The 12930-nt window shown below is 40.7% G+C and overlaps 1 protein-coding gene across 1 annotated transcript in view; it reads right to left on the bottom strand.

The window, feature by feature from the left end:
• CALCR (calcitonin receptor) overlaps positions 1-12930 on the bottom strand; it is a 79863-nt gene that overhangs the window by 42970 nt on the left and 23963 nt on the right. The window contains exons 5-6 of the mRNA XM_075140785.1: positions 8072-8163; positions 692-818 (exon numbers count right to left, since the gene is read on the bottom strand). Of these exons, the coding sequence (XP_074996886.1) occupies positions 692-818; positions 8072-8163 (219 nt within the window). The remainder of the gene's footprint in view (positions 1-691; positions 819-8071; positions 8164-12930) is intronic.

Raw genomic sequence — 12930 nt, 5'->3', positions numbered from 1 at the left:
GTAATTGAACGATCTTATTAGAAGGCAAGCTGATGAGTGTTGTGACATAACTTGAAAGATTCCCAGGCTTGCATTAATTTCACATCAGCCAGGGCTGCTGTAACGACGGCAAGCACAATGTGATTGCTCTGTTAGAGAGCAAGGTCGGAGCTGGGTGACTGAGTTCTGCCACACGTATTTATCAGCTGAGGAGCTGGCACAATTTGTATCACTATCTAAGAGCCGCAAAGCAAGCTATTGCTTTGATTTACCACCTCCCAAGAAAAAAATGTAGCACACATCTTTTGGGGGGATTTTGAAAAAAGCCATATCCCTCTCCACCCCTGCCCCTCCCCAGTGTGTGTGTCTGTGAGAAAGGACAGGCGGCCACCGAGAGCGCTGGTCCTTTCGGGGGCTTCGTTGGGAAATGTCAGGTAGGTAGGACTGAGAGCGGTGGGGATCTGACACACCTTTATACAGATGGGCTGGCTGGAGCAAGTCTGAGGCTTCTCCCTCTTGTACCAAATTCAAAGATTTTTATTGCTTGGTGAAAGATCTGAGCAAGGTTGAGTGAAATTCTCAGAATCGGCACCCTCCGTGCGTGTGTTACCAGACAGCTGTCATTAGCTGGTGAATGGGAATGTCTGGTTTTGGCGTGGCCGTAGTAATTTTACTTGGGTGTTAAGATGGAGAGGAGTCATGCAGTACTTACAGGATCCCTTTTTACAAGGCCTGGGTTAGGCACAACAGCAATGAGGTGGGCAATTGTAAACATGGAGTTCAGCACGTAAGAAAAAAACAAATTCTTATGCAGTGTTATCCTTTGACAGCTGAGGCTCCTGAAAAATATGTAGCACACATTGTAAATTAGTATTTTTCTTCTGATGTCAGTTTAACAAGCTCTTTCTGGCAATAAGTCTCTCAAGAATGCCTTTTGGCAAGGCGTAATCGGAAAATACATGCCTTGCATTGCAGCCATAACCTCTACAAATTTTTGGTTTTGTTTTTACACCTGTTTAGTACCACATGCTTTTTAGACCATGTTGTAAAGAGCCATCCGGCTACATTCTCAGCCCTTGATGCTTTTCTTTATTTCATGGTAATCGAGATATTAAGTGGTGAAGCAGAACCCTGAGAATTTAGATGCGCATGATACAAGTAATGAACATCAGGAATAGTGCTTTATAAGTAACTGTTCCCTGGAGAACTCCATTTCTCAAATATTCAGATGAAAATTATTTGCTACTTTAGGAATTAGTGGTGAGACAGGCTGGGAATTTTGGGCAGGAATCCCCTTAGATTACAGGGGGATTTGGGTTGGTATCCTGCATATTTCTAACTCCAGCTGAGATCCCAAACCAGAAGAGGTTGTTTTCCTGCTCAGAAGGAGCAGCAATCTTTTCTGAATGGCTGATTTTGGGGAGGATAGGATTTCTGCTATTGTGGGTAGCAGAATTTCACAAGAGAAGTTCAGAGGATTCTTGTGCAACCAAATCATGACTGTAGTTTCAGACCCGAACCACCTCCCCTTTCTAATTCATGCCCAAATCCTCATGGCACCTCCTCGGCTACCCCTGATGCAGAGAACAACGCCCCAGCAGCGCTCCATGGCCCGGAGCACAGCCCAGAGCTGGCAGGAGGTGATTTCAGAAAGGCAATCATGGAGTTGTTAGATAATGCTGTGATGTCTGTAGTCAGTGATCACTGAGAGCACGCAGGCAAAACCTGTAGGTAAAAACCAGCTAAGAGCAAGTATCGCTGTCCCACTGAGACAAGCCTCCCCCTCGGCACTAGGAGTCTTTTGCAGTCTGGAATGGAGCACAGGCTGTGACTTTCTGATGCTCTGCGTGTGGAGGCTAACGCAGAATGCACTTTCTTTAAAAACAGAGAGCTAATCTAACCAACTGAACTCTTTTCTGCTTATTTTCCTTGTTTGTTTATTTGTTTATTTTCCTTTTTTAGCTCCTTGGTCATCTGCCATTTATTCTTAGTTCTCTTTACACCTATTTTCTGAGTCATTGGATGGAATTCTTCCTTCAGCTTGAGGTCGTCTTTCTGGTTATGGTCATCATCATCATCCTGCAATGCTCATCACTTTTGTTGACCTCCTTATTTACCAAGACACCTCCTTTGGTTCAGGATGTCCATGAGATGCAGGTCCCAGGGGCTAGGAATGAGACTTTACACTTGCCCTGATTTTATATTCTTCCTTCAGCATCAGCTATTGGCAACTGTTGAGCACCAGATATGGGGCTAGGCGCATTTTCAGTTTGATCCTGTAGGACAGGATATTGGGCAAAACAGACCATTCTTTGGAGCTATTTTTCCTACACTGTGTTCTTGTGCTTACTCCATCTGTATCTGTCCCCATCACAAATCCAATCTAACGTTCCTTTTCCGCTCCTAAGCTCTGGTGGTATTTATCCAGTCCTGATTCTTCCTTTCTCCCCATTCTCCATCACTATACTTTGCCTATGCTACTGACCCCACTTTTCTTGGGACACTATCATGTGCCCATCTCCCGCTGTCTTTCTCTTGCAGAAATAAAAATTTCCCTGTTAGTTAGAGCAGTCTCTTCAGCTCGTGGCCACAGAGATGCAGACCCTTGTTTCTCCGGCTGCCTCTCTACATGGCTACCAGTACAGAAAGACAGTCTTTTGTGATAATATCTGCCAGGTACACGTGCCTCCACACCCATTCCTGTCCTTCCTCACTCTCCACTTGACTTTTGCCAGTTTTACTCCTCTATTAAATTGCACTGTCCTTCACTGCATGTTGCCTTCATCTGCTGTCCTTTCCCTGCCTGCCTTCCTCTCTTAGTTTTATTCCTGCGTTGCTCTCTTACTTTCCTCTCAGTATTCCCACCTTCTTTCCTTGACTCCAGCTTTCACGTTAAAGACCCATCTGGATCATTAAGTGTATATTTCCATACTCTCACTTTTTAATTCGACCTTTAGTGTTTGCCATCAAAATGGCATCAGCACCTGCTTGACTCGGTCCACACCAAGAGGAGCACATTCTAGCAAAACCTAAACCCTTACTTGATTCATTCTCTCTGCTGGTTTTGACAATCATCTGTAATCTTCTCCTTCTCTGACCTTTCTTAGCTCTCCTCCTGGCCCTCTTCCTGATATCCTAATAATTTCTTCATGGTGTTTGAAGGCTCCTTGTCACCCCCCACCCATCTTTATGCTCCCTACTCTGCTTCATTAATCAGTATGGAAGAAGGCATCACTAAGCCAGTTATCAGGGTCTAAAACTTGTGAGTTTTTTGTGTCACTATGCCTCTCTCAATTGTGCCTGAGAGTTTCAGAGTCTCCTGTGTTTCTTGTGGTTCCCCTGTGTTTCACCTCTCCTACATTTCCTTTGACAGAGATAGGTCCTCCTATCTACTCAGTTTCACCCTTACTTTTGAGTTCGTATCTCCACTTCTCTATTGAATCTAGGATATTTTGACTTCCAAGGAGCTTTTAGCATTATCTTCTTCATAGATCTGCACTGTGAATCTGTCATTTCTCCTCATTCATGAATACCAAGAACACTGGTTTTCACCCCCAGCCAGTTATTTTCCATCTCCTACCCACTTGTTTAGTTTTCAAACTATTTTCATGCTTTCTACCGTGCTCTCCCTTACCCCTGGGGAAAACTCCCAACAAACTTCCACAAATTATGCTTCCACCCATTATGCTTCTTCAATTCCCTTTAAAAGCCTTGGCAACAACTAGACTGCAGGTGCATTCATAACACACCATCTATTATTCTGCCAAATCTAGACTTATTGCACTCCCCATCTGTCTTTATACAAATATCTTTGTTTTAATAATTCAATTGGAAGTGATTTGGAGCTAGGAGTCCTTTTTTTCTTTTGTGTTTTATCATATAAGATAATGGGGTCTCGGTTTGCAATTATAAAAATATTGCAATAATGTGATGATGTGTGTAACTGTTAGACACTCTACTTTATGAATACTCTGTCTCCTGTTATGAGCTAGCATTGCTTAGTGATGTTCACCACTACTGATTCAGTATTCCCTTCCGAATGTATTGCAACATCTGTGATGCCAGATCGTTATGAATCTTGATACCCAAAACTGAAAGGAAAATAAGTCCCTGCCAGGAAAGACTTATATGTGGGAAACAGCAACCTCTGCAAACTGTTTGTTGCTGCCTCTACAGTCAAAGGCTATTACATGGCCCCAAAACCATCTCTTGCTATCTGATTGACTGTCTGATTGGCAGCTTGCCTTCTATTGAAGGTCAAATAATCTATCGCTGTCATAGCCAGATGATAGAAAACAACTGACAGTAACATGAACTCTGCTCCCGTATAGCTTTATTCTCACTTTCTTATGATCATGGTTTCTTATGGTTTGGTTTCCTCTTTGTCCTCCCATTTTGCAGCGCTTTGTTTTAATTCCTTTCTCTACTTCTTCCTGTAACCTTTGTGTCATGTATTAGTCATGGAAGGGGAAGGAGAAGTGGAGGAGGAAAGAGAGGAGGAGGTGTGTTATTGTCTGGAAGGCTGCTGCAAAGATGAGTCTTTCAGCATGGCCTGGGACCGGTCAGGATTGTGCGTTGTCCATGACTCAGAGCTAGGAGTGAGTCAGACAGCCTGATCCTGCCTCGCTCCCTGCAAGGAATCACCTTCTTGGTCCATTTTGGGCAGCCAATTTAACCAGATTCTGTCTTTACTGCCCCAAAGAACTCTGAAGCCTGGGTATAGGATTCCGAATCAGATTAAATGGTGCTCTTCACAGTTTTCTCAAAGCATTACTCTGGCTGTGGTTTTGTGCTCTTTATCTTTACATAGATGGGAAGGAAATTCATCAGTTTATCGGGCAGAGTTTTTAGCTATCTCTGTATCTGATCACTGCACATTATCACAGTCTCTTATCAAACTGCCTCTCTGGAAATTAGCAGAATTCACAACCTCTATTTTGGATCCACCTATTTTGAGCTTGCAATCTTACGGACTCTTATAGTCTATGCAAAGTCCAATCATTTCATGTTCCTGTGTTTCCTAGACTCACTCTTGGTGGTGGTGATGTTTGGGGTTTGTTCTTTTACTACCTTCCTGTTTGACAGTTGAGGCACAGACATCTAACTAAGATTTATGCCAGCTTCTTCTGGCCTCTCACTTTACTCAGCATACCCTTTTCCAGCCTATATGAACACCCTCATCCATGGTGTACCTTTCCAGGGACCAGCAGCAGATGAAGTAACCAGGGAGAAGCTTTGCATAATGTTACTAAGAAAATTACTATTAGAAGACACACAACCTGAACATATCTATAGATAAGTAGTACATATAGATCAAAATTGGGACCAGAAATAGGCTAAGGTGCCTCATGTAAGATTTAGAGTAAATAATACAGGGACTCTGAGGCTAGAACTGATTTAAACACTGGCACAAGGTACCTGGGGTTTTGTGGAGCACCTCTCACTACATATTTTTAGAGCAAGGCAACCATCCCTTGTGCACTAGAGGTGGGGGTTCAGCAAGAGGTTCTTTTTATCCCCAAATTTATGCAATTACTATGCACATGTAAGCTGGAATTTTGTGTTTGCTATATACTGATGGATTCTACAAATCTTCATATGTGTATTTGCAGCCAGAAAACCACATCTCAGAAATTCAGATAATGAAGTTGATGATATCTCACAATCCAGCACATTGCATTGAAGTTTTTCACTTATGCTGCAGAACATTAAATCTACCAATTCCAAGACACTTAACAAATGCCAGTTAGTTTAGACACATAAAAACTCTGTACTAAAAGAGACATAGTAAATGTTTAAACGAAATTGTCATAATAGAAAATGCACTGGGTGTACTTCATTAAGATTCCTTGGCCTTCCAGGTGACAAAAAGGAATAGCTGAATGTTTACAGAAATACCCTTTGTTTTAAGTTAAGGCTGCAAGATAAAGGAATAGAAAATATGACCATTTTTTCCCTTATCAGACTTGGAAATTTCAGTGTGAGAAACTGCTTTGGAAAATAAAGGTTCTACGGAGAATGAAACCTGGTCTTTTTGAAAATAAGGCATATATATATTCATGATTTGGCATGAGTGGGAAGGTATTAATTTAGAACCTGTTCATAATTCACAGTTACTATTTATGGTCACTAAGATCTGAAAAAAATGCATTTGATGTATCTGTTAAATTTGAGTTGGGAGATTTGAGGGCTTATTTTTGGCTTTCATTTTCCTAGAAACATCAACCAAATAAAAATGATAAATTCTGATCTGTATACAAAATTCATGCTCTTTATCTGTCTGCTGGAAAGATAACTAATCCCTAGAAGTATTCTATACTTCTGGATTGCAAATATGTCTTTGAGCTGCTGAAATAGATTGATGAATATACAAAAGAATATAATTTATCTTTCTATGAGGATGATGATAAAGAAACAAAAAATTGTATGTTGGATGCTCATCAAGGGCTCCAATCTGTTGACGTTCATGTAGAAAGAAGCTTACTAATACTCTCACACAGGCCTATTTGTGTTCTGGCTTGAAATAAGCCTATTTTAGCTTGAAATAATTTCTTGTAGGCTAGTTATAGACTTGAAACAGTATACTCTTACAATGACAACAGTGATGGACTTTTAATTACTACAGATTGCCATTATTGTGCAACTATTCTTTCTTAAACTCTGTAAAGAAGCTTGTGAAGAAAAAAAGATTTTTTGGTGTTCCATTTTCCTTGTATTCTTGACTCCTCAAAGAATACTGCATTCTTTGAAGAGTTTGGGGCGTTTCTGTATTCTTGAATGAGGTAAGTTTTTTGGCAATAAAAGTCCATCAGGTTATAACTGTGTTTATTACTTATTCAGAAGCATTTTTAATTATTTCTCTTACTTTTACTTTGTTTCCCGATGTGCAGTGTGGGGAATACTCCATGGTATCCTTGGAAACCTTTACCTGGGTAAAGTTGGAAACCTTTACCTGGCCTTTTAGATTACCTTGCAGTTATCTCCAGATATACTCTACTGATGGTGAGCATTTCCCTATCTCATGAACTGGTGGTCTGGCTATCTAATTACAAGTAACTGATGCCCCTTTGCTGGAATCAGTAAGATACCATCCCATTTGGGTCATTATACTGATGCATCATTCTGTTTCGTCACAGCATCTATGAATGGACGTTACAACCCTGATTTCTGAGTGTGCTATCAGTCCGGGAAGTTTGCAGTTACAGTAATGTTACAAAAGTGAAATACCTTAAAAAGATTTCTTAAGAGCTAGAAGAATATAGCTTATGTAAGTCATCATTGCTCAGGATCTTGTCCATTGTTTATTCTTGAATATTTTCCCCAGTGTCTTTGATGTCTTCTAGTGCTTACCATTTTCCTGAGCTGAAAACCAAATGCTGTTCCCAGACAGCCCTTCACTGCTGATTGCAACTGAAGCTGTGACTACACGTCTGACAGCAAATCTGAGCTCCTTCTGTATAATAAATAGTGTGCAGACAGGTTCACTAAAGGACAAGATTTAAATGCTCTAGTTAAGTTGCCATACAGTAGCTGCAATGCTTTCAGTGAATATCAATTTAGTCTCCTTTAAAGTTCTGATACAGCACATCACTGTTTTTCCTTTTAATGCTGATGACAGCCTACGCACTAGCGTCAGATTCACGCTTAGTGCTGAGTCCTGTAAGCACCTACTCAAGTCAATAGCTCAGTCCTTCAGCATCGGATGAAGGTATTCTTGTCCTTCAGGAGCTGGGGGCTCCAAGCCACTGCCCTGTGCAGTCACTGCACCTGCCAGGGGCTGGACGTGCCCTTCAAGGAACAATAGGCAACTGGTAAATGAAGGGCCTTACCGCATTCCCAGTTACACCATTTGCCTATGGGCTGCACTTTTACACCAGTCTTGGTAAATCTAACAGCACGATCTTGGCTACACACCACTGGGAGATGTCCCATTGGTCAGAGGACCCTGTGCTGAGACATTTTTACAAGGATTGTATAAAAAGGCACTCAGACGAGCTGTTTCTCACTGCCATGTCCCCTTCCAAGCTTTTCTTTGGTTACCACTTGAGATCCCACAGGGAAAGGAGAGAGAGTGTCTGTATGAAACACTTACTTGAAATAGAAGAAAATTGCCAAGGAAATCAACAGGGATGTTATAGACAAAGCATGGCCAACAATCGCCATATAATAAAGTATGAACGCCATCTGCAATTTAACAAAAAGAAAAGGCAAGCATGAACAATTTGCAGGCACTCGAGTTCTACAAAATCAACCTCCCATTTTGTATTTCTTTTCTTTCAAGGGTTCTTTTTCAATATACTTTTAATATCAGCAATCTATTAAATAGCATGACTCATGGTCTAAAGATGAGATAATTGTCTCTTACATGAGTTGATCTGTTTCTGCTGCACTGAAGTAACTGGCGAGATCCCTGCTCACACTATGCATCACTAACTTTCCCGAGCTCTAGGAGAGCACAGCAAACATAATACATTTGGATTTTCAAAAAGCCCATTATAAATTTCCACACAAAAAAATTATTAAAGAAAATAGTTGCTGCAGGATTGGAAGAAAGCTTTTATGGTTTGAAAGCAGCTTAAACAACAGGGAGAAAAAGCTTAATGGTCACTTTTGAAGATGAGTCAGTGGATAGGTGCCCTCAGGACTGGTATCGGGGATGGCATTTTGTTCAACATATTCATCAGTGACCCGATGCAGAGAAATCTCTACGTTTCCAGGTGATACTTAGGTCTTCCAGATAATAGTGAGGGACTCCAGAATGGCCTCACATAACTGAGGAGACGAGAAGATGCCATATGAGCTTTAATACAGAAAAAAGTGGGATGATACGCCGAGGGACAAATGATCTAAACCCTGCCTACACAATGCTGAACTCAGAACTGGAAACCAAACTCAGGAGGGAGACCTTCCTGAGAGAAGGAGAAGGTGCAGGTTGAGGGAGGTTATTCTGCCCCTCTACGCTGCTCTGGTGAGATCCCAGCTGGAGGAGGGGGCCTACGGCAAGGGGGTTGGACTAGATGGTCTTTAAAGGTCCCTTCCAACCCAAACTATTCTATGATTCTATATTGAAACGTCATACTTCGGTCTCAGCCAAGCTTTTAAGCATCACCCAGCTGTCAGAAGACTGCAGGAGGCTAAATGGCTATGGTGGTGCATTTCGCCCCCAACCCCAGACCACTCTACGGTCTCAGGAACCCCCATTAGGCCTTAGCTTTTGTGTAATGAGTTGGGCAGTTAAGCATCCCTTGACTGTACCAGGCCCTCTTGCATGGCTAAGGCGGGGAGCAGCACTGAGCGTACCAGGAACACCTGTTGCCTGACCAAGGTAGGGAACAAGAGCGGGGATAATTCATCATCCCTGACAGCCTTGAAACATTCCCTACCTGGATCGTAGCTTGAGTGGAACGATACCATTGTTACTGTTCCAGCTTGTAGCCAGGGTGGAAATTTACTGCTGACTAAAGCCAATCATCCTGTGAACCTATAAACAGTGGTGCTAATTGAGACCCTTTGAGCTCTCCTGGGCTGCACCCAGAATCTCCCTCTGAATGGGACACTTCTCAGAGGTCGCAAACTCTGTGGTTTGTGATATTCGGAGGACCATTGGGACCTGGGCTGAAACACTCCTCAGCCAAGACACTCCTCGGGGCTCAACCCTTCGCTCATTGAGAAATGCCAAGACATTTAACGTAAGCATTTCACGAAACTCGAGGGGAATTTTTAACAGATACCTTATTTAGCTTTGGGCATGTGTGTGTGAATTGATTTAGGTCCCGTGTGTGTGTGAATTGATTTAGATAACCAATAGTAAGCATAATCTCTAATTAAGTCACTGCAATGATTAAGTGCTGCGAAAATCTTGTGATCAAGCTTAAAATTATGAATGTATTTTAGATTTCTGCTAGACACATCTAATCCCTTAGACATAAACTGTCGACCAAGTCTGAGACTAGGGGTAGATCCAGCCGCACCTAGACTCCTCTCTGAGAAGGAGTTTAGAAAGCAAGGGGGTCTACTCTGAACCTCGTGACTGAACGGGAGGGTCTCCTTACCCTTCTTGTATTAGACATAAACAGTTGTCCAAGTCTGAGACTAAGATTGGATCCAGCCAGATCTTCTCTGAACCTTGTGACTCAACAGAAGGGTCTCCCTTACCCTTTTGTCCTCAATCTCTGCACAAATCATTCCAGCACAATTCTGACATGATTTTCCCTGTTTGTACTTAATCCGTGTAATGAGTAATAGAGTGAACCTTGCCATCGAATTCTGTTAAGTTGTGCTTTTATAAATTTCTATTAAAATCACTTTCTGCTAATACCTTTGCCGATGATTCTTTAAGCGGCCTCAAAACTACTCATTTGCGACAACGGCATGCCAGGCTTCACCATTGCTGTCTTTTCTGAAAGCACTAATATAGTATCAGCCTGTCCTGAAAAAAAGACTAGAGAGCAGGCCGTAGTTCCTCTGCTGGGTTTATTTTCTTTTCAGCTCCACTTCATTCATTTTTCTTTTGTTATGCATGAGTAATTTTCCTTTTTTCAACGATTAGATGAATTGTTTTCTGTAGCCCTAAGTTTTGCCACTCACATTATTTTGGTGCTTCCAAGTAATTTTAAACTTTCATTTGAAAACAAATATGAATAAAATTCAGAAAACAAAGCCATTCCTCTTAGCAAAGGTGCACATCTTCTTATCTAGTTTGTTCTTCAGCCATTTTACAACTTTGGAATCAGCTCCTGCTTTCGTTAACCTAAGTGGTGGTGGCCTGATTCAGATTTAAACCAAAGTCACATTTACACCATCCTGACCATGCAGAACAGACATGATCTGAGTGTAAATACCATTCACCAAATTATGGAAATCTATGCATATTTACTGCAAACCCTAGGTCTCCTAGTTTTCCTTCACAAAGACTAACTACAACATTGCTAGTGAGCACAAATGCTTGACAACTTGTTCTGAGAGCACCAGCAACCCCAGAGAGGGAAGACCAGAGTGCAGAGAAGATGAGACAACTTTCTGAATACAGAGTAGTGGGAGAGGTTTTTACCTGTGTGCATGTGACATTTCTTCCACTCTATACTAAGTGGCTGCTATGGTTTTTCATGATATTAGATTGATATAATTTTCAAGCCTGAATTTAATTTACAGATGAACTGTTCAAAAATATGTTGTTTTGCTGCCTATCCTGTATACCACCCTTAGCCTGAAACAGCTAAAAGTAGGAAAGGCTTCCAGATAGCTACATGCAAGTCTATGTGCACTCCAGAGGACTCTTGGTTATTCAACCTATCTACCTTTCAGCGTACAACTGCTAAATCAGTTTAACTGTATACCTGGTGTATATAGTATAACTGCATCTTTGATTACTCCACGTAAACTTACTACGGTAACTGCTCAAAAAGCTTTCCAAATATAACAACGAAGACAGATAAGAATGGACTGAACCGTCAACTAACAAAGCATATGGTCTACCCCCACATTTTTAAGAACTGGCTGCAATATTTTTTTTTTAAGTGCTCTGTCTCAAAAGTATAGCATGTTGGTATTTCCAGTTAAGTTCAAACAAATAATGAACTATTTTATTAATTTCTGCACTTCTTGAACTGGCAATCTGTCATGTCCCTTCTGACATATAGGACTTATGACACGCTGACTCACCAAATTTTTATCTTATGCAGATTTTGTCATCCTGGGCTTAGAAAACTTCTAAAAGAAACACTTAAATGTTCTTTTTTGTCCCTCTAGAATTCTTCACTTGAGGAAAGAGAATTCTCTAATTGGAATACCTCCTACTCAGTTAATTATATTACTTGTAGGTACATGGAAATCGTCTACAAATGAAGCATACTTCTGTATTTGAAGACTTGGATTAAAGGTCATAATCTAACTTGGCATTTCTGTACAGATAGATTCTTTCTACATTTTCCATCATTTTTTGGTTCAGAAGAATCTCGATGTACGTATAATTTTCCTTTGTGTTCTATCTGCACTTTGCTTGAATGATGTTCAAAATCGTCCTTCTGGAAGGCATGAATAATAGGTAACAGAACTACATTTTTTGCCTCCCTACATGGGCCAACATCTGGAAAAATTATATTTTTACGGTGCTTCCATTTAATGCCCCTGTGAGCTCAGATTGTTACTATTATTCTCTCTTTGTCACATAGGTGAGCCCCATTTTATCATGATGGTTCCTCATGCTGCAAAAACTTTTAGAATTCACCTCCTGCCTAGTCCAGTAGACTTTTCCAAGGCCCTTTAGGCTGGATCATGACTAAATATAACCACATACTGCTTTTTGGCTGCATAAAAAAAGATTCTCCAACACAAACCCCAAATCAAATCACTTTTTGACTCTTTTCCTTCTACAATTCCAAACAGTCACAAATTATTCTGTCACAAATCTGTAATCAGATTTTCCTGGAGCTTCACTCACATTTGAGAAATATGTTTATTTTCATGAGCTTCCCTAACTTAAGTTTTTTTAAGCTTTTCTTAGATTTGTCTCTCCTTGTTTCTTTTGGTGCTTTTATATTTAGTTCTCCTTTTTCAGCTTAGCAACTTGATTTTGGAAATATTAATGCAAATGCTTAATTCATTATTGTAAATAGTCTCAAAGACTTCAGTCAAACTGTTAAAGTTAAATGTGTTCAGGCTTGTAGGATTTTCCGGATTAATGGTACTTTCATATATATTTCTTTTCAAAGGGAGTGAGTACAGGGCGATATTCTTTGTTTAAGAAAAATAATTTTAACTTACGTTAATATTTCTAGCCCTGCAGAGAAGACATCAACAGCTTGGAAGATACTTGTTACAGAAAGCAAAATTGAAATTCTGAAGGATCATTTTATAACTGTTGGACAATCAGGGAAAATCATAGGAATTAAAAAACGCATTTGAAATATACTGCAAAACTTGTCCCATGAATTGCTACTAAATTATCCACCC

The sequence above is a fragment of the Calonectris borealis genome, chromosome 2 (genome assembly GCF_964195595.1).
Source record: "Calonectris borealis chromosome 2, bCalBor7.hap1.2, whole genome shotgun sequence".
Lineage (NCBI taxonomy): Eukaryota > Metazoa > Chordata > Aves > Procellariiformes > Procellariidae > Calonectris > Calonectris borealis.
Note: the sequence above shows the minus strand (reverse complement) of the source record. Positions and strands in the feature narration are given on the sequence as shown.